The following is a 21,531-nucleotide window of genomic DNA, read 5'->3' as shown; positions in this document are numbered from 1 at the left end:
GCTTAGACAGAGGGAGATTAACTTGAGCGTCCTTTCGTTAATTACAGAGATTAGGAAGTGACTGATTGACTAGTTTCCAGAGGCTGAATGAACTATAGATCACCAAATACAGGAGCTTGTCAAGAAGATCCTGTTGCCTTGGCGGTAAGTAGTGCCAAGTTACCCTCCCTTAGATTGTCTCCTCAGTGAAGATACCCGATAAGAATCCAGTTGGTTTTAAATACATGTATAGTCTCCGTGGTTTCCAGTGACCTAGATCTACAGGCAGCACCCGTCTGCAGTTTGATGACAGTGTTGGACATGGGTCAGGCTGGCAGATAGGCAACTCTGCAACTCTGTATATCTATAAACAGTACATATCACAAGTTTCCTGGATGCCACCCTAGAGTCTTCCCTTTTAATACATCTTGTGGCCTATCACAGAACGTCCTAGAATGTTTGAATTGGAAGAGACTGCATGTTCCATAGTTTGCAACAAATATTTTTGTCATACTGTACAAGCCATTTGGGGTACAAAAAAGAGTCCTCATGGAACACATAGTCATTTAATAGTGCGCTGCTACAGTAGATAGGAAGGCTGATGCAGGAGCCGGGGCTGGTGCAGGGGGCTGATGCAGGAGTGGGTGCTGGTGCCCCTCGAGGACACAGTGAGCAGTGAGTGAGATGAGGCGGAGCTGGGGCCAGATCCCAGACCTCTAGTGGCACACACTGCATCCTTGGCACTGCATTGTGCCTCTGAGCTGTTCATCTCTTCTTTCCAAGATGCCAGCTCATGCAATTCCTCAGCAGTAGGATGGAATTCTGGGAAAGTCCATTTTTAGTGGCAGTGGTGTGAAGAGGAGTCTGTATCTGGCAGCTCTTGGCTGTTTTTCTCTCTGTGCACGGTTCTTTCAGGAGCTGGGATGTTTGTGCCTGTGACACATGAGTCCTTCAGAACTTCTTTAAGCAGAAACTTGGAAGAAATGAGGACTGGCCCCTCTCATTGCCCCTTTTACTTCCCTTGGCTCTTCAGCGTCTCAGGGAATAGCTAGTTTGAAGGACACAGGACCTAGGGTAGCTGAGATTGGCTCCTGGTCCAATTCCGAAAAATGTTGGTGCTGGCCACCTCTTCAGACTTCTCTCCTGTTCTTTGTAGCACCAGCAACTCATGCAGGAACATCACATGCTCAGGCGCTGTTCCCTGACTTAGTGAAGACATGAGATGGACATCCTTGTTATTTTTCCTTTTATTTCTTTTTTTGCAGTACTGGGGATCAAACCCATGTTTGATCATGCTAGGCAAGCCTTGTTATAGCCAGGCAAGCACTCTGCCACCTGCTGCCACCCATGCTACTACACCTGCAGTCCTAACATGAGCATGCACCTACATAGAAGCTGGGTATGACGGCACTTCTATGTAGTCCCAGCACTGGGGAGGTGGATATAGGCAGGTCTCTGAGGCTCACTGTCCAGCCAGCCTAGCCTAGTCAGCCCCACGTCTCAGTGAGAGACCCTGTCTCAAAAAGCAAAGTAGATATCTCCTGAGGAATGACGCCTAAGGTTGGGGTGTCATGCTCTGGCCTCCATATACATATTCATACATGTGCACATGTACCTGCACACATGAACATACATACACACAAACATGCACACATAAAATAACTTTGAGTAGGCTGGGTGGTGGTGGCGCACGCCTTTAATCCCAGCACTTGGGAGGCAGAGCCAGGTGGATCTCTGTGAGTTCAAGGCCAGCCTGGGCTACCAAGTGAGTTCCAGGAAAGGCACAAAGCTACACAGAGAAACCCTGTCTCGAAAAAAAAAAACCAAAATAATAATAATAATAATAATAATAATCATAAGTCTTCATATTTTTGAACATTAGTTTTGACTTGTTTATCTGCTGAACCTGTATTGACAGCTGCAGTTCCAGGCCCAAGAGAATGAAACAGGAGCAGGAAAAGAATCAAACATACATGGTTAATCTCTTAAAAACAACAACATGCACCACACACACACAGAAAGGAAGGAAGGAGGAAGGAAAGAATCAGCCTAATCCCACCACTAATGTTGGACCTAATGAAATTCCACGTGTGCGCTCTCTCCATTCCACAGGGAACACACCTCCCGTGACTCAAGAGATGCTGTCACTCAGCTACCAACTGAAACCAGCTCTTCCTCGGGTTTTCTGTTGGCTCTGGGCTGTGATGGGGAAACTGCAGAGCAAACTCAGACACAGCACTTACAAATACAGGTAGATGGCATCCTGGGGTTCCCAGTTCTATGCGCTCCTTCACAATTCTCTCCTAAGGAGACAAGGCGAGTGTTGGTGATCTTGCCTTCCGCTTGGTTTGGTGTATGTACTGTTTTAGGTGAGAAATGGTCACCTCACCAGCTAGTACCTGCACTGCACACTCTGGAGGGCCCTGTATCTTTGGAGTCACCTCTAATGAGAGCAAAGACTCCTTGCCTGCCTCAGAATTCCCCTTCATCAGATTTCAGTAACCCTGGGTGTTTCCCAAATAAACAGCACCATTTATTTCTGGGCATTTCCCAAACAGACAGTGGGTCTCTTTTCTGCCTCTGCCTGGCCTGAATTGCTATCATTGTCCACATTCTTCTGCCCCCTGCTCCCCTGTCCAGTCCCAGGCAGTGATCCTCATTTTCCATCCTCTCTGTTGCAGGCCTGATGGACTTATAGAAGAGAGAGTCCAGACTAAAGCCTCCCAAGAGTACAGCCCCGCTCACGTGGATACCGTCTCTGTGGTTGCTGCTCTGAACTCAGACCTTTGTGTCTTTGGAGGAAAAGACAAGGTGAGGAAACCGGCCCACTGCAGGAAGGAGAAGATGTCCCGAGGGTCTAACACTGCATTTCTGCCCTGCAACAGCCTGGCTCCAAGTTTGAGGCTGGAGTCTGAGCCCCGGCTCTATCACTTCCTATCACTGTAGGCAAGTCTACATTTTCTGAGCTTTGGTGTCTCAGTCTGATACACGGGTAAACAGTAACAGCTATGTTCTAAGACAGTCATGAGGATCCAATGAAAACCTCACCAGGCCACCTACATGCTTTTATAAATGGGGATGTTAATATTCCACCCACCTCATTCTTAACAGTAATACTCAAACCCTGGAGTCAGCAAGAAGAATTTTCTGGTTGCTTTATGTTTTGTTTTCCCAGATTCACGCTGGTGTACACTGCCCTCTTATATTTCGGTCTTTCCTCTTGCTGTCACCCTGGACTGAACTGCTTTCTGTCCTTACATTAACAGCTGTCTTGGCAGTCACTGCTGGTAACTGCAGCAACAATACAAACAATACACTGCTCATTCTTCCTGGAGAGAATAATACTAATAATATTCCGTATTTCCAATAGACTTCCAGAATCGTAAATTTCATTTGCAAACTGTATTTCAAAATTTGTAAGATGTATTTACTTTGGATGTCATGGCTTCAAACCAGATACACTTGAGTATCAATAATTAATTAGTAATGTGATTTCTCTCTCTCTCTTTCTTGTTTTGTTTTTCAAGACAGGGTTTCTCTGTGTGTATACTGGAACTCACCATGTAGACCAGGCTGGCCTCAAACTCATGGAGATCCACCTGCCTCTGCCTCCCAAGTGCTGGAATTAAAAGTGTGCGCTACCACAGCCTGGCAACAATGTCTTGTCTTAATGTCGATATTATTTTAGATCTAAGAAATTGTATTATTTATGTGGCCCTTTCTCACACCTCTGAGAAGTAAGCAGGGCAAAGACTGTCTACTCTGTTTTGAAGACTAGCGAGCTGATCGGTCAGATGACTGGGGCCAGCCTGTACTTGCTCCCTTCTCTGCAGCAACGGACTGTAGACACTCAGCAAGGAAATTCTTCAAGGTCCTTCTCAGGCACCAGCGTGATGGTGACTCCTGCAATCCCATTTCTCTGCAGACCGCGGTGGCCTATAACTGGAGAAATGGACACGTGGTGAAAAGGTTCAGAGGACATGAGCGGGAAATCACTAAGGTAACCGTCAGATGCTTATTCTGAAGGGAACTGAGGAGTGAATAAAGAAATTCAATAGCTATCGCTCTTGGAGGGCTTGGTGTTTGTTTGTTTGCTTGTTTGTTTGTTTTTTGGTTTTTCGAGACAGGGTTTCTTCGTGTAGTTTTGGTGCTTGTCCTGGATCTCGCTCAAACTCACAAAGATCCGCCTGGCTCTGCCTCCCAAGTGCTGGGATTAAAGGTGTGCGCCACCACTGCTCGGCTTGGAGGGCTTGTATATTTAGTCTGAAGGAAAAATGCAAAGGCTTCCTTTGATGCCAGGAAGAGCAGAGCGAATAATTCCAAACAATGGAATTAGCCAAAAACCTGGCAGAGGTGTGGGAAAAACATGCCACAGGACACATACAGTAGGATATTATTCAGCTTTTTTTTTTTCAAGACAGGGTTTATCTGTGTAACCCTGGCTTTCCTGGAACTTGATCTGTAAACCAGCTTAGCCTCAAACTCACAGAGATCCGCTTGCCCCTGTCTCCTGAGTGCTGAGGTTAAAGACATGCACCAGCTTATTGAGTCTTATTTATTTATTTATTTATTTATTTATTTATTTATTTATTTATTTATTTATTTATTATTGAGTCTTATAAAGGAACAAAAGGGGCTGGAGAGATGGCTTCACAGTTAAGAGCATTGGCTGCTGTTTCAGAAGAACTAGGTTCAATCCCCAGCACCCACGTAATGCTTACAATCACATGTAACTCAAGTTCCAGGGAATACAACATCCCCTTTTGGCTTCCATTGGAGATTGTTGAAGTCTGTACGACAATGTGAATATATTTGCTGTCACTGAGCTGTGTACTTAAAATGGTTAAAGTGGTCATTTCTGTAACACACATGCACACAGACACAGACACACATACAAACGCACACAGACACAGACACACACACACACACACACACAGAGAGAGAGAGAGAGAGAGAGAGAGAGAGAGAGAGAGAGAGAGAGAGAGAATTAAAAATAAATCTTTTTTTTTCTTAAGAAAAACAAATTAGCCTGGTCTACATAATGAGTTCCAGGACAGCCAGAGCTATACAGAGAAACCCTGTTTCAAAAAACCAAAACCAAAACAAACAAAAAAACAAAAAACAGAAAAAAGAAAAGAAAGGAAAGAAAAAGGAAAACAAGTTGAAGGTGTGTGTGTGGGGAGGAGTAGGCAAAGCCAGGTGCTATTCTGAAGTTCTGTCTAGCATGTACACCTGCGCTACTTCTGTTTTTATTTGTCCTGTGAGCAGATAGCCTGTATTCCCAAATCAAGCCAGTTTTTCAGCGCCTCTCGAGACAAGACAGTCATAATGTGGGACCTGCAGAACTCTTCCGAGCCCAGGCAGCAACTGTCTGGGCATGCCATGGTGGTCACTGGCTTGGCTGTGAGTCCAGGTAAAGTGAAGCAGATCACCTGCCAGCTCCTGGGTGCATTCCCAGAACCCTTGTCCACATCCCAGCTCACAGCCATTTTGTCTTCTCACCGTTGTTTTTAAAGACTCATCACAGCTGTGCACCGGCTCTCGGGACAACAGCCTGCTTCTGTGGGATGTAGGTACTGGACGGTGTGTGGAGAGAGCGTCTGTCTCCAGGAACCTGGTACATATTCAGACGTGGTGTAGAACAGGATGGTGGGAAGTAGCACAGAGTGAGGGAAGCCTGCCGGGGGCATAGCTCATCGTAGATAGAGTGTATTTAGCATGGGGGTCGGGGGCTTGGGTTCAGTTGAGAGGTGGTGGCTGGGAGTAAAGAGAAGGGAGGCAGGAGAAGAGTGGTATCCACATTCATTTCTTCAGAGCGTACTGTTAGCATAATTTGGGCAGGCCAGGCACTGCTAGGAATAGAAATATAACAAAGACATGGTGTCCTGTCTTGCAGGAACCCACAACTTATGTGTACATCTATAAGATGGCTGCTTGCCCCTCTGAATATGTAGCATCATGAAGAGAAATCAGTGTGCCCTTTGCTTGATGTAGTTCACTCTGTGACAGCTGACTGTTGTAGACTTTACACAGCCTTGGGGCTCTGTCACACCTGGCTTCCACACTTGTGTTTGTATGGGTTTTTTCTTTTTCTTTTTCCCATGCTGGGGACTGAACCCTAAGCCTTGAACATGCTAAGCAAACACTCTGCCTCTCATCTCCACTCCCAGGCCTACTTTCAAGCCACAGAGCTATCCCTTACTATTGTGAGTGCTGTAATGTGCTACTTAATCTCAGATTCTGAATATCTCCATTTATAAAATAGAAGTTATGTCACTAGGCAAGATTCTTGGGGTGACTGAATGAGATAAAATAGACTATAAAATAGCTGTCATTGTGCTTGGCACAGGGCAGATGTTCCTCAGAGTTGAGTCGTTTCCTGTTCTAGTTTTGAAGTCAGCTGCAGATGGTAGGATGTGCTGGCCTGTGCCCTCCACATTCCAGAGGATTCTGTGCTGAGAAAAGCACACTTCTACCCTGGGTTGTTCTGGAACCTGTTTCGTGCCTGTTCACCAGGCTGCAAGGGCAGGACTGCCGTTACTCTCAGGAACCCCTGAGGTGTTACAGCAGAGTGCGGGGGACCCCACTTAGCACAGGGGCTGCTCCTCTGGCTGCCACCTGCTCATCACTGCCAGTTGGGGTTCAGGTCATCAAGATTAACCACCAGGCCTGCCTGCTGGTACCCTTGCCCCTGAGCACCGAGGAGATACAGGTGAAGGAGGACTGATGGGGAGCTGTGAGGCAGCTTGCTAACGCAAGCTCTCGAGCTCAGATTCCTTGAGAGGGGAAAGGGATGAGGCTGGCCAAGTAACGGAATTTCAGCAGAGGAATGACCTGACGTGGAGACTTGTTGATTGTTTTCTCCAGGTCACCCATCTGTGCTGGGTCCCCAGAGAGCCGTATGTACTCCAGTCCTCCGAGGATAAGACCATCAGGTGGGCTACTGAGCCGCTGTGGAGGTGTTTCTGGTGAAGGTCTGTGGCTCCTGTGCTTACATGCCTCTGCTTCCATTCTGCTTCTCCATGCTGCTGGGCCTTTCCCTCCTGGCTGCCACTGGGGACTCTCTGACCTGGAGCTTATGGGGACAGAGTGAATGCACAAGATGGGGTCAGGCTAAGGTCCTGCTCTGCGTGGTTTGAAGCAGCTGCCCTCGCTGGTTCCAGTGTGAGACTGTCCAGATCACCTCAGCCTCACCTGCTCACCCACCCCGTCAGGCAGCCTGGCCCTGCTATCATGCCCTGCATGACTCTTGGAGTTTCCAGGCACCTAGCCCTCAGCCAGAGCCTCCCTGGGAACAAGGGTCAGACTCTACATCAGGGGGTTCAGATAAAGTCAGGAACTCATAAACTGTGGAACATGCCTCAAAATTCTGGCTCTCCAAAAAGATTTTTACTATAAAATGGGAGGAATGAGAGAGGAAACAGTGAGATAAGAGGCTCGCAGAACTCTCCACTGGACTCCAAGGCCGGCATGGGCAGCCTCAGCCCGGATCTGGTTCTGGAATGGTGACGACACTCTTGTAAGGATCTGTTAGCTGTAGCAGTGGGTCTGGACTGCAGTCTGAGCGCTCAGGAGGCCGAGGAGTATGGCAGCCTGGACTATACAGCAAGACCTGCTTCAAAACAGCAGCAAAGTATCTTTTAAAACAATTTCAGTTATAGGCACAAAAATAGCCCCTTGTCTGTTGGAAGCAGTTGTCATAAAGGATCAAGATAACTTGTACAGTTAAGATGTGTGTTCTAGCTGGGCAGTGATAGTGAACGTGTTTGATCCCAGCACTCAGGAGGCAGAGGCAGGTGCATCTCTGAGTTCCAGGCCAGAGTTCCAGGACAACCAGGGCTACACAGAGAAACCCTGTCTCAAAAAACAAACAAAAAAAAAAATGTGTGTTCTAAAGCCTCCGTGAAAGGGTGATGAGATGGCTCAGCAGATAAAGGTGCCTCCTACCAAGGCTGACAGCCTTAGTTCAGTCCCGGGACCCACACAGGCTACATGCAGCCCCCCCCATAAATAAGTGTAATTATTAAATCCATATGACTTGATTTCAAAACAGAAAGAATCAAGATGGCATTGATTTGGTTATTTCCTGTCAGCTTTAGAGTTTGTTAGATTGGGACATTCTGTTCTGACTGGCCGGAAAGAGTCAATCTTTCCCTGTTAGTGAGCTATCCTGGGTGTGTTCTCGTCCCATTACTACAAAGTCACTTTCTGCTTCTACTTCCTTGCAGATTATGGGATAGTCGGGGGCTTCAGATGGCTCATGTGTTTCCCACAAAGCAGCACATTCAGACCCACTGTGAAGTCAGCGTGGACGGACGCACGTGTATCTCCTGCAGCAGCGGCTTTGAGGGCGAAGGCTGTGAAGCCACAGTAAGAGCCCAGATTGATGAGCAGGCTGCTCTGGTCTCACTCCCCTCACCGGGCTCTACAGATAGGCTCTGCAACTGCACTGGCCTGCTTCAAGTGCAAACTGTCAATCACCCTGTGCACTCCAGAGGCTTCCTTTAAGAAATCTGTTAAGCTGGGTCTGTCTGAATTGGTAATAGACAAAAGGAACAGGATGGGACTCAAGTAGAGAAGGGCGAAAAAGAGCAGCCTGCTGAGGTCCTTGCTCCTGGTGGAGCCTAGACAGGGAGGGACTGCTGGAAGAGCCATGTATATGCCCTTTGTATATGTGGCCGTGCCAAAGGAAGTGCAGCTCATTAGGGGAACTGTGGAGCTCCGAAACTGGTCCAGGCCCCCCACCCCCACCCCTTATCCAGCTCTACACCTTCCTTGCAGTAATTTCAGGATACACTCTTTAGGCCCCTCCAAAATCCCTAGATTCATAATTGCAGGTTGTCAGTTAAAAGAATCATCTAGCCGGGAGGTGGTGGTGCACGCCTTTAATCCCAGCACTCAGGAGGCAGAGCCAGGTGGATCTCTGTGAGTTCAAGGCCAGCCTGGGCTACATAGTGAGTTCCAGGAAAGGTGCAAAGTTACACACAGAAACCTTGTCTCAAAAAACAAAACAAAACAAAAGAATCATCTAGTTTCCAAAGTTATCAGATTTGTATTTCTGAGTTATCAGACGTGTCAATGCCCTGTCAGGTATTGAGCTAAGCATGCATGGTTTCATTTCATTTAATCCCTAAGACAAGCTGTTTCAATGCCTGTTTTACAGTTGAGGGAATGGAGGCCCGGCAAGTTGGAGTCTCTTACTCAGTACATACTCTTAGAAGGGGTAGAATAGGGTGTTACAAGCTTTGGATGTAGCATCTCTTGTCCAAGCTGATGGATCACAGGGTCTCCTGTGACCCCACCCAGTTTTTGGACACCATTCAGTTTCCTCTCATCTCTGAATGGCACCTTCCAGGTGTGATGTGATCTGTGTCAGTAGATCTGGGACAGACGGGACTGTCGCTTCCTTGTCAGAGGCACTAGGCATCAGCTCAGAATATCTGCACCTGTATGCACACATGAGAAGGTGCTCCTTACTGTGTGGTCCCCATGGGACACACAGATGCCAGGAGGCAGCTCTCCGAGTTGTCACGGAGAACAAGGCACCCCGTACTGTTCCATCATCCCACAGCACTGTGAGCTCTCACTTCTCAAGTCATGGAAAAGGCAGCGCCCTTCCTCCACAGCCACAGAGAGTGTTGTTTGGGACATGGTTGATGCTACAATAGTTGCTGGATGGATGGGTGGTTGGGTGTGATGGATGAGATAAGGACTTCAACTGAATCCATGAATGGAAGGGATCAATAGGTCATGGGGAATGGGAGGATAGGTATTAGAGACATATGAACATCTATATAAATGAGCTGGCTGCTGTCGTTTCTTTGCAGTTGTGGGACCTAAGGCAGACAAGAAACAGAATGTGTGAATATAAGGGGCATTTCCAGACAGTTGCATCCTGTGTCTTTCTACCAAAATCCATGGCCTTGATGCCTATGATTGCTACCTCAGCACATGACTCCACGGTGAAGATTTGGAACCAAGATACTGGAGGTAAGCAGCCTGCTCTCAGTGTTTCTCAAAGCTGAGTGCAGCCTGGAGACTTTCCCCATTGCTCACCATATGCAAAGCCACTGTGTCCTGCCACTGAATAGTCCCTTTGTAGTTAAGAGGTGAAACCCCAAAGTACCCACGTCTTTCTGTTAAGCCTCTGGCTCTAAGCCAACACCGTGCTTCCCACATACCATAATGTACAGAGTTAATCCTAAGACTCCAGAGAGTACATGTTTGGCTCTTGTATTCTTTCCGTCTGAAGTTCCCCACCAGATTTTAACTTGTGATGCTCAGAATGTCTGGAAAGGGGAAAAAGAATGCTACTTTTGAGTTCTTATTTCAAAGATACAGTTAGAACCTCAGCTCTTGCTGGGACTGTGATAAAATGAGAACAGAATCAGAAAGGCTCCCCCTGTTGGGACTCTGAAGCTGTGTTTGAGATCTCAGTGAGGTCAAGGCCCCTTAGCACCCCAGGAAATCCATGTCTTGTAGACCATGGCTTCCCAGAGTCCTCTGCGTGTAGAGCCATACAAGTCAAATGGTAGACACCTGGGCATTTTGTGAGCCATGGTCTAAACTTCTGATGCCTAGTGCCTCTGACATGAATTCAGTCATGGTGGGGCATTTATCCCATGAAGATTGCCAAGTGCTGTGAATAAGCATTGGATTCACAGCACTGCTGGTATGCTGTTTTACTCTGGACATAGGATTTGGCTAGAGACAGGAAATTGTTAATTTAGAGAACTTCAAAAGCTTCTCATAGTCACTGTCCAACAACTCCGTTCCCCTCAGGGAGAGAGAACCACCATCTAGAGAAAAGAAGTGGACCTCTCTAATGTCATTCTGTAAACAGCTGTGGCCATAAGCCAAACTTAAATAGTGAAGACAGGCCTGCCATCCCCTGCCCTGGAGCTGGATTTCCCACCTGCCCAGGTGTAGTATCTGTGGGCGAGGGGAGGTGGATGCTTCTGATGTAATGACACATGCCTCAAAGTGGGGAGCACTGACCTGAGCAGATGGCACCACTGCCCTGCATGAGCTCCTGGCATTCCTAGAAAAGTTGCCTCAGAGATGCAGCTGGAGGGATGGTCCAGTTAAAAGCAAAGCCCAGCCTTTAATCCCAGCTCTCAGGAGGCAGAGGAAGCAGATCTCCGTGAGTTCGAAGCCAACCTGGTCTTCTAGGATGGCCAAGGTTACACAGAGAAACCCTGTCTCAGGAAAACAAACAAACAAACAAACAAACAAACAAACAACAACAACAAAACCCAAAAACAAAACAAAACAAAACAAAAAAACCCCAACCAAACAAGCAACAAAGCCCAAGCCTGACCTGCACCACACGCTCTCTGGCAGCCCAGATCCCTGTCCCTGTCTGTTTCCCCGACTCAGCCTGTCTTGTTCTCTACCCTTCAAATATGGCCCTAGTTGTCTGAAATACTGCTTGGTAGTCTCCATCCTGTTGGGCCTGGGTACCATTCTCTTTAGAAGTCATGGAGGTGACCCAGGTTCTCAGTCAGGTGTACTGTACCTTGTTGAGATGTGGAACCCTCTCATGGCTGAGATGGTACAGGACATGCTCAGCTTCTTGTTCTCATGATACAGTCCCATACTGTATAATGATGTTTCTGGGAATAACAGAGCATGTCAGGAGTTGAGAAGTGTGGTAGTGGGCTGTACTATCTCCATGCGCATAAGCACACTCCAGGAGGCAACAGAGCGGCACCACTGTGTAATGATGCATTTCTCAGAGACTTTCCATCAGTAAGCGTAGACCTGGTTCTTCTTCCTTCTCCAGCTTGCCTTTTCACCTTGTCTCTGGATGGATCAGGACCCTTGACCTCCCTGGCTGTTGGTGATATTACCTCCTTGTTATGTGCAAGTTTCTACAGAGGAGTTCACTTACTAAGAGTGGACCACAGCCGAGGACTGGAACTGCAGGAGGTGGCAGCCTTCTGAAGTTAAGAGACATTGACTGGACAATATGGACTATGGTCCCTCCTTTCTGTGTGGCTTTGTGTTTTTACACATGGTCTTGGGGAGCAGGGTGCAAGTCTGGTGTTCTTTTCTTAGGATCACTTAGAAGGCGTATCAGGGTTAGATGTTGGCATAAGTCCGGTGATTGAAAAATTGTTTGTTTGTACCAGGATCACTCTGTACCCCAGGCTGGACTTGAACTCATAGCAACCCTCCTGCCTCAGTCTCCTAACTACTGAAGTTATAGGTGTGAGCCAGCATGCCCAAGAAAATTCAGGTTTAGAAACATGGACTCAATATAAAGTTCATGATCTCAGGAAATCCAAATGGAGTTTTTAGTGAGCTTTTGGGACTACTCTTCAAAAGAAATGTCCTTATTGCTCAGGATGATGACTTGGAGGCTTAAGAGTGGCAAGCCTCTGTGAGAATGAAAACATGGGCTGGGTCATGATGTTTTCCTGTCTCCATGAAGGAAAAATGTTTCAAGACAGATGAAGCTGGTTGATTGTGTTGTTCCGTAGAGGAAGTGGATGGCGGACAGTGAGATTAAAGAAAACCACCTCAAAGCCTCTTACAGCAAGAGAGCAAAAGCCCTGGCCTTGTCCTGGGGAGCAGAACAGGCGGCAGGAACTCCTGCCATCTACCTTCCTGGGCCTGTGCTGCCCAGGGGACGTGCAGACAGGTACAAGGACACCTGCCCCACATGACAGGAATCATTAACCCTGCCCCATGTACCGGGAAGCAGAGGGGTTGGGAGACTAAGGCTAAGACATATGCATTTGTAATTTGAATAGTTTTATATATATAAAAAACACTACCCATGCACATCCTCCCTACCTCCCACCCCTGGGGATGGCCAGAGGCAAAGGAGTCAGCTCTGGAACACAGAACTCGGGACACAGAGGGATGGAATTAACTGAGCCTGGCCACTACACACCCTTCAGTGAGGAGGGTGAAGGTGCTTACATTACTGTGTGGCTCCCACAAGTCAGTCCTTGGCCTGGAACTTGAGAGAAAATGGAGCCTTTTTCGCTTTTAGATGGGTCTGAGGCTGGCCAGAGAATGACTGCCTTATAGCTGCTGGCTCCTGTCTGTCCGTCCGTGGTTCAGGACTGGCCACCATTTTCTCTCTCCATCCTGCTGTCCCTAGGGTCAGGAGGAGAGTGTGTTCTTGAGGGCACACAGAGTCCGGCCTGAGTGAAGTTCCACCTCATATGTAATAAGGTACTCGCGGCCATACCTCCCTCACGGGGCTGTTCCTGAGGGCAAGATGCAAGGGGGTCACCAGAATCTTGTCTGGACTGAATGCCTTTTCATAATAAACGTTTACCATTCCCTTCATCTGTTGTCAGGTCTTCTTTTCTAATCGTTTAGCCTTTCAGTTCCCTAATTTATGGATCTTTGAGCTCTGGAAGGACAAGGGAGTGGTGTAAGAGGAAGTTACTTCATTGAACACCCTCCGTGGACTAAGTAGATTCTCAGCACCAACACCAGCCCTTCCTGAACTCTGCCTGTGTGCTCCATGCCAGATTCCCTTATCTGTGTCTGAGAAGCAGGAAGACAGAAATGCTCACATTTATAGAGCCTTTTAAAGTTAGTTTAGAGCTGGGTGGTGGTGGTGCACGCCTTTAATCCCAGCACTCGGGAGACAGAGCCAGGCGGATCTCTATGAGTTCGAGGCCAGCCTGGGCTACAGAGTGAGATCCAGGAAAGGAGCAAAGCAACACAGAGAAACCCTGTGGGGGGGGGGGCAGTTATTTTAGGCCCTAATTAGGATACTCTTGGTGTCCAAGATTCTGGCTGCTGAAGTCATGAACTCTTCATTTTAGAGGTTGCCCTCTACATTCATATAACAGAATGTTCCAGACAGTTAACTTTTTTCCTTCCAGGAAAGTGTGTAAGCCCTTGGAATCTTGTCAATTATACATTTAAAATCTAAACACATTTATTTATTTATTTATTTATTTATTTATTTATTTATTTATTTATTTATTTATTTTTTTGAGACAGGGTTTCTCTGTGTAGCTTTGCGCCTTTCCTGGGACTCACTTGGTAGCCCAGGCTGGCCTCGAACTCACAGAGATCTGCCTGGCTCTGCCTCCCGAGTGCTGGGATTAAAGGCGTGCGCCACCACCGCCCGGCATTTATATATTTATTAACATGTTTATCATTAGGATAGATACACACCAAGGAAAATGGGTGGCGATTATTCAAGGTCTTCACTTAGACTAGGGTTAGCAGCAAAGCGCAGAACTCGGATTACTTGGAGAGTGTAACCTTTCGGCATGGCGGAGCAGGACTCGGCTATTTCTGAGTGGCCTTTTGAGAGCAATTATTGGAGAGCAGTTTCATCATTAGGCACAAGTGTCGGCTGTGGTGGGACCTGCCTGTGTGCCAGCACATGGGAGGTAAAGCAGGGAGTCAGGAGTTCAAGGTCACTCTCACCTACACAGTGAGCTCAAGGCCAAATGAGGTTTCCATGCCTGCCACCTGGGCCCACTTCACAGATGGCAAAGATTGTTAGTTGTCCCCCTAAAGTTGGCACATTTTGGCTCGGTTGGCCCATTAATTCTACATTCCAGGCAGGTGTGCCATGGGACTAGCATGGAAATTATGTCCATTACGTTCACCCAATTAGTTTGAAAGGAATGCGGATGGGTGTGTCCAGGATGACCCCTCAGGCCCATCCCCATAGACGAGTTGGGGCATTTACTAACTGCTTCTTTGGTCCAGATAAGGTCAGAATGATGGGACTGTAAGATAGAAGGAAGCAGGGCCCCAAGTCACCCTGAGTGGAGCTACTCGCCTGCCTGGCCGCACTGTTGCTGAGAGAGAAATGAGCCTCTTAAATACTATATAATTATTTTACTAGGTTTTGTAACCATGAGGACATTTTCAAATGTCCGAGCTTAAAGCTCTGAATTTTCATAAACTGAAAATACTCTAGAAACCAAAACCCGGCTGCAGTTATGTGCAGGACTTAGAACCAGTAGGTTGCTGTGTTCCAAGTGAAGTTGGGCAGACCCAGAATCAAAGCTTAGCCCTTCCCCTTCCTATGTTTGAAACTGTGGGCAAAGTGCTGCATGTCTCTGGGCCTCGGTTTTCCCGTTTGTGAAATGGGAGCATCACTGGGAGTGTTAGTGAGACTATGGATCCAGCTGTGTGGCACTGCTTTCGTCCTCACAGACCTCTGCATCGACAGGTAAAGAGGGTGGTCTGGGCTTCAAGGAGGAGAGTCTGCACTGCAGGAATGAGGTCTTATGAATGACATCACCGTGGGCCTCCAAGCCCAGCCAACCTCAGCTCAGCACAGCCTGGTACGTGAACTCAGCAGCCAGCCCACGATCCATGAGAAATAGTAAAGCACTCTTGCTTCAAGACTGTATTTTTGGTGGTTTGTGATGCTGCGAGAGACTTCAGTGAAAGAAGCATGGACTGGTCGGGATGCTTTTGCTCAGCGTGTCCGTGACATTGACACAGTGCTTACATGTAGTTGGACACCATCCTCATTATTAGGCAGGAGTCCATTGCATGGAGACACTGATCTGGGCATGGAGTCGGTACTTGGCATTGCTCCTAGAACATTCTCATAACAGGTCTTTCGGTGAACAGATGCATGTAATTGTGCCCACTCTGTAAGAAGCAGAGCACTTGCTGGGCTATTGTAATCCATGTAACCAGCTTTAGTTAATACTGCCAGACATTCCCCCAAAGAATTTTACCACTCTGCTCTCGAGCAGGTAGCAGGAGAGTCAGAGTCCAGGCTCTTCACCTTTGCCCACCCTTGGTGCTTCTGAACTTTGCAACCCTCCATTATAAAAATAGGAGTGCTGAGGCTGGGGAATGCACCACAGGAGTGAGTTCCAGGGGCCAAAAATAGAAAGAGGCTGGACCAACCAAGAGGCTTGGCCGTCTACTCTTGTCCCTCCTGTGAAGAGGTCAGAATTTCATACTAAAGCCCGATGTGCAGACAGTGCCTGGTACTTTACACTCTCACGGTCACAACCTCACCTGCTCCTTCCAAGAAAATAACTCCGAGATAGATGGCATGGAAATTAGTATCTCCAATAGAAGAGAGGCACACCCAAGGCCCAACAGCATGTGGTAGGCACAGACACGAGCCCAGGTCTTAAACACACAGGCTGGTTCTTCCTGGAGAGGCCCTCTGCTTTTAGTGGTTTTATGGTGGGAGTCAGCCTGAAGGCCACAGGGGCTGGGGACAGGTAGGAAGTGTTTGTGCCTACAGAAATAAGTAACATTAAGTCTAAACATTACACACACAACACCCAGTTCATCCCAATGTTATCTCTTCCAGATCTGGAACACAGCAACCTGTCTGTTCTAAGTCCTGCACACAGACAATTGAAAAACCCAACCTCACCAGGCTGTGGTCATGTGCACGCCTTTAATCCCAGCAGTCAGGAGGCATTGGCAGGCAGATCTCTGTGAGTTCAAGGCCAGCCTGGTCTACATGGTGAGTTCCAGTACAGCTGGGCCTATGTAGAGAGACTTTGTCTCAAAAAAAAAAAACTAAAATAAAATCTTTAAAATATATTGACCATGGCTTACCTGGGTATTGAGTGTAAGCTGAGCTCATATGCTCTCTTCTGCCTTGACTAGTTTTGTGACTGGAATATATCAGCTTTCTTTTGTAAGCTTACCTTTGCAATAGATGATACATTCAGGTAGTTACAAGCCACACATCTTATTTTATGTACAGGGCAGAAAATACATGGAATTTTTTTTTAAAGGTGGAGATTTTGCAGTGAAAAGACTGGCTGAATGGGAGGATAGTACTGAAAGTGTATGAACATTTTGTTCACTTGTTAAGTGCACTGCACTCATGCAGTTCCCACAGAGGCCAGAAGGGGGCGTCAGATCCCTTGGGCATTACCCATGTGAGCCGCTGTGTGGGTGCTGGGACCTGAACCCCAGTCTTCCAGAAGAGCAGCCAGTGCTCTTAACTGCTGAGCCATTTCTTCAACCCCTTCAGGACCTTTGTTTTTGAAGTAAAGACTTTCCAGCCTGCATGATTTTACGATACAGAAAGATGGCGAGGTGGAAAGAAGGCTACCGAATGGTACACGGGGGTCAGCACAACAGTTTAAGAAATGTATTTCTGTATTTAAAATATAAAGAAAAGAGACAGAGGGATACACATCTCCGATGTGTTAATGACTAGCTCTGCGTGGAGGATCTGAGGAGAGTTGATTCCCTCTTCCAGAAGGTGTGGCTTTCATAGCAGAGGGGTGGCTTAATCTGTGCGTTAATGTCCTTGTCTAAAAAATGGAGAGGATGGTGAGAGGGTGTCATCAGGGTCAAGTTAGGAAATCCACTCACCCGGAGAATGTGCCTGTCATTGTTCCTAAGTGTCAACAATTATGTTCACCGAGTTTCATCATTTTTCTGTCCTGGATGTATCTTACGAAAAAGTTAAGCCGCAGTGATGGGAAACAGTAGGAGGGTGTGTGTGGCCATGGAGAGCTGAGCATCCAGAAGGCCCGAGAGTGCAGCCGTGAACCTGCACACGCACGGCATAGGGATCGCTGACATTTTGACTTCCACACTGTGGGAATCCCGTGGGAAAGACTTCCCACTGCTTACTCTTTCTGTAACGGCATGCCCGAGACCGGAGAATTACAGGCTAAGAATTTCAAGATAATGGTGCAGGCTTCTGGTGAGGGTCTTCTGCGGCTTCTGTGCACAGCGGAGAGAGGAAAGGCAGCTGGGACTGCTCCGTGACAGCACACAGTCTCCTCGATGAATCTGCAATCCACAGGAAGCATTACTCCTCTTAATGATCTAATCCCCTCATAACGGCATCTCCACCTTCAGCACCGTCACAAGCAAATAGCAAAGTCTGGGAGCGGACAAGCTATATTTAAAACATAGCATTGTGTTCCCCAATATATTGTGCACCCCAATAAACTTGTCTGGGGTCAGAGAACAGAACAGCCACTAGATACAGAGGCCAGAAAATGGTGGCACACACACACCTTTAATCCTAGCATTCTGACGGCAGAGATCCATCTGGATCTCTGTGAGTTCAAAGCCACACTGGAAACAGCCAGGCATGGTGACTCACACCTTTAATTCCAGGAAGTGATGGCAGGAAGCAGAAAGGTATAAAAGGCGTGAGGACCAGGAACTAGAGTTTTGTTAAGCTTTTAGGCTTTTGAGCATCAGTTCAGCTGAGATCCATTTGGATGAGGACTCAGAGGCTTCCAGTCTGAGGAAACAGGATCAGCTGAGGAATTGGCCAGGTAAGGTTAGCTGTAGCCTATTCTGTCTCTCTGATCTTTCAGCGTTCACCCCAATATCTGGCTCCAGGTTTGTTTTTATTGATAAGAGTTTTTAAGATTCATGTTACATAGCATCCCATCCCTATCTGCCCCCTCACAATGGAAAATACTCCATCCCCCAAATCTAAACTTGTTGCAAAGTCCATCCCAAAAGTCCTACTTTGTTTCGGCACCAGTTGTAAAGTCCAAAGTCCCATTTATCAGCCTGTTAAATCAAAGTAAGTGCTCTACATCCAAAACACAACGTCAAAACCAGCATAAGGTAGACAGACATACTCCTGTTCCAAAAGGGTGACATAGGCCATCCGCCCCCTAGGTCCTGAGTATCTAGAATAGCAGCCACCATTTCAGCAGCTACCATTTTACTCTCCATCATCAGCTGGATCTTATGTTCTGCACACACACACACACACACACACACACACACACACACACACACGCGCACACACACACACACACACACACACCCCATGAGCACTGAAAGAGAACATGGTGTGCCCAAGACCTCAGATCCCCTGTCCTCTGGGAAGGGAGGGAAATTTGAGGCCCTGGGTCCCAGCCTCAGCTCTGACAATTAGCATTCATATTAGCTGGTCTAAACGGCTTGATAATCTGGATCAGCCTGAGGTCAGAAAGGGCTAGAAGATAGAGCTGTATCAGTGTTTTTAATTTCGTTCAACTGACACAGTCTACATGTAAAAGAAAATAACAAGATCAGCAGCCTAAAACCCTATCTTTAATCCCCAAATCCCCTGCTCTGAAACATTAAGATTTTTTTCATTAAATTTGATGCCAAAGCTTCATATACTGTTGTGTTGTTTATTCTTCTGATGCCAGTATTAATAATAAACTGTAGAATATCTTCCAAGACTGGGGGCGGGGGGCAGTGCCTAAACTGATAATGTGACTGCTTACGTTATGGTTAAGTGGAAGGTTTTTATTGTCGATGTGAGGGAGAGAACAGCCAGAGGCATCTGGAAGAGTCCAGAGCACAGAGAGAAAGTAGTAGACTGAAAATGGCCAGCAGATTGGACCGGGAAAGAACAGAGAGAAGGGGAGAGTGAGAAAGGAAGACAGAGAAGAGATCCAAGAGAGCGGGACAAAGAAAGAAGAGCATGGCTGAACTAGCAGGGTTATAGGGCAACGAGAAGCTGGGGTGGGACGGAAGTGCCGGAGCTGGAGAAGTTTACAGTAGAAGTGAGAAGAGCTAGGTTCTGGCGATACTGAGGGAGCCTGGAGGCCAGCATGCACTTTGGTGTGCCAATAGGCACGGCAGATAGCCATTTGTCCCTCTGACGGTGTTGAGGGAACTGGCTCCTTTGGTAGAGGGGAACCTGCTTCACCAGTTCCTGAGGAATGCTGGCTTTTGTCTAAAGGCCAGAACTTGGACCTGACAGTCAGTACTTACATGAATAGGAAAAAGCCACACCTAGGTTAAAGTGTCTACAAGGGTGATGAACCAATCAGAACTTTACAAGGGTGACAGACCAATCAGAACTTTACAAGGGTGCCGGACCAATCAGAACTTTACAAGGGTGACTGACCAATCAGAACTTTACAAGGGTGATGGACCAATCAGAACTTTACAAGGGTGATGGACCAATCAGAACTTTACAAGGGTGATGGACCAATCAGAACTTCCTGATGAGAAGTTTAAATTTGCTGATCCAGAGTCAAAATCACCTTGAGTTATCTTCAGTCTCCATATTAGTCATTCATTGTCCATCTACATGTTTGATCCAACAGAAAATGTTTAAAATGTATTTTTAGGAGACCACTAGCTTCTACCAATTCAAAACCTGAGAATGTCATCAGTTAACATCTGAAACCTATAGCAGATTTTTTCCTACTCTGCTTAACCCACCTACCCATGGCCCTCACCAATGTATTTAGTAAATGTGTTGGTTTATGACTTTCTTCTGTTCTGTGACTAATAAAAGCTCATGTAGGGGTAGAGAGATGGCTCAGAGCCTAAGAGAACCTGGGTTCTGTTCCCAGAACCCACATGGTGGCTCATAAGCAACCACCTGTAACTCTGGTTCCAAGGGATCCCAAGACCTCTTCCGGCCCCCATGGGCTCCTGCACACACATGGTGCACATAAACTCACACAGGCAAACACACATGCACATAAATAAATAAATCTTCTTAAAAGAAGCCTATGTAACCACTTCCAAGGCAGGGCATGTCATTCAGGACAACCTGAGTCTGCGTTCCTGGGCTGTGATCACTCAGACTTGGCTCAGAGTAAACTGTCTCTTACTCTTTCAAGGTGACATTGTGCTTTGTATCATCAGGTTTTAATGCCAAGGATGACCCACTTTCTCTAGAACAGTCACCAAGACCAGTGTCAAGTTCTCACATGGGATGTTCATGCTGAACGGTCCGTGCTGTAGAAGGCTGGGGCCTGGACCTTGTTTTTGCTTCAGTCACTGGTCCATTGGTCTATTCTGAGCTGGTGTTGGGTGTTCTCTCCTGTTTCGGAGTACTTGTGTTATTTGTTTACAGAGTATTTGGTTGGAATATTTGATTGCCAGCATCCAGCCTTTTTCTCCTGCCATTTCTTCATGTCATATGGCTTTTTCTGGGGAAGCATGAACAAATGTCTATTCACCCCAGTGTGCTGGCTCGTTTTATGTCAACTTGACTCAAGCTAGAATCATTGAAGAGGAGGGAGCCGCAATCGAGAAAATGCCTCCATAAGATCAGGCTGCAGGCAAGCCTGTAGGGCATTTTCTTAATTAGTGATTGATGGGGGAGGGCCCATTCCATTGTGGGTGGTGCCATGTGTGGATTGGTGGTCCTGGGTTCTATAGGAAAGCAGGCTGAACAAGCCATAGAGAGCAAACCAGTAAGCAGCACTTCTCCTGGCCTCTGCATCAGCTCCTGCCTCCAGGTTCCTGCCCTGTTTGAGTTCCTGTCCTGACTTCCTTCAGTGAACAGTGCTGTGGAAATGTAAGTCAAGTAAACCCTTTGCTCCCCAACTTGCTTTTGGACATGATGTTTTATCACAGCAACAGTGACCGTAATTAGGACACCCCTGATAAAACACCAATGACTGACCAGAGAGAAATGGTTCCACCAGAGTCTGTATTGGAGAACCTGTGGGTTTATTAGGGTTACTTCCAGACTTCTACTTACCTTAGAGTAACTATGTCTCCACTGGCTCTTGCTAATAGTGATATTTGAAGTTTGGGTTGATTCTTTTTAACAAAATTGTACAGAACAATTCATCTCTAATAACAGCATTATTTATGATATTTTATCCTCTTGCCTGCTTCCTTCCG

The 21,531-nt window shown here is 47.0% G+C and overlaps 1 protein-coding gene across 6 annotated transcripts; it reads left to right on the top strand.

Moving 5' to 3' along the window:
• Nucleotides 1-1,890: 1,890 nt before the first annotated feature.
• Wdr31 (WD repeat domain 31) lies at nucleotides 1,891-16,495 on the top strand. Of its 6 annotated transcripts, none has more exons than XM_059254429.1 (10): nucleotides 1,891-2,230; nucleotides 2,661-2,790; nucleotides 3,905-3,979; nucleotides 5,248-5,392; nucleotides 5,496-5,596; nucleotides 6,847-6,914; nucleotides 8,208-8,349; nucleotides 9,807-9,969; nucleotides 12,467-12,625; nucleotides 12,983-13,481. In XM_059254429.1, the coding sequence occupies exons 1-10, from the start codon at nucleotides 1,920-1,922 to the stop codon at nucleotides 13,018-13,020; spliced, it is 1,332 nt and encodes a 443-aa protein (XP_059110412.1). In that variant the 5' UTR covers nucleotides 1,891-1,919; the 3' UTR covers nucleotides 13,021-13,481. The 6 variants fall into 6 exon arrangements, with proteins under 6 accessions (XP_059110412.1, XP_059110411.1, XP_059110414.1 ...); XM_059254428.1 differs by having other exon boundaries at nucleotides 13,094-13,480; XM_059254431.1 differs by lacking the exons at nucleotides 12,467-12,625; nucleotides 12,983-13,481 and adding an exon at nucleotides 16,259-16,495 and having other exon boundaries at nucleotides 1,892-2,230.
• The last annotated feature ends 5,036 nt before the right edge of the window (nucleotides 16,496-21,531 follow it).

Source organism: Peromyscus eremicus, chromosome 2 (assembly GCF_949786415.1).
Source record: "Peromyscus eremicus chromosome 2, PerEre_H2_v1, whole genome shotgun sequence".
Lineage (NCBI taxonomy): Eukaryota > Metazoa > Chordata > Mammalia > Rodentia > Cricetidae > Peromyscus > Peromyscus eremicus.
This window is presented reverse-complemented; position numbering and strand designations above follow the sequence as displayed.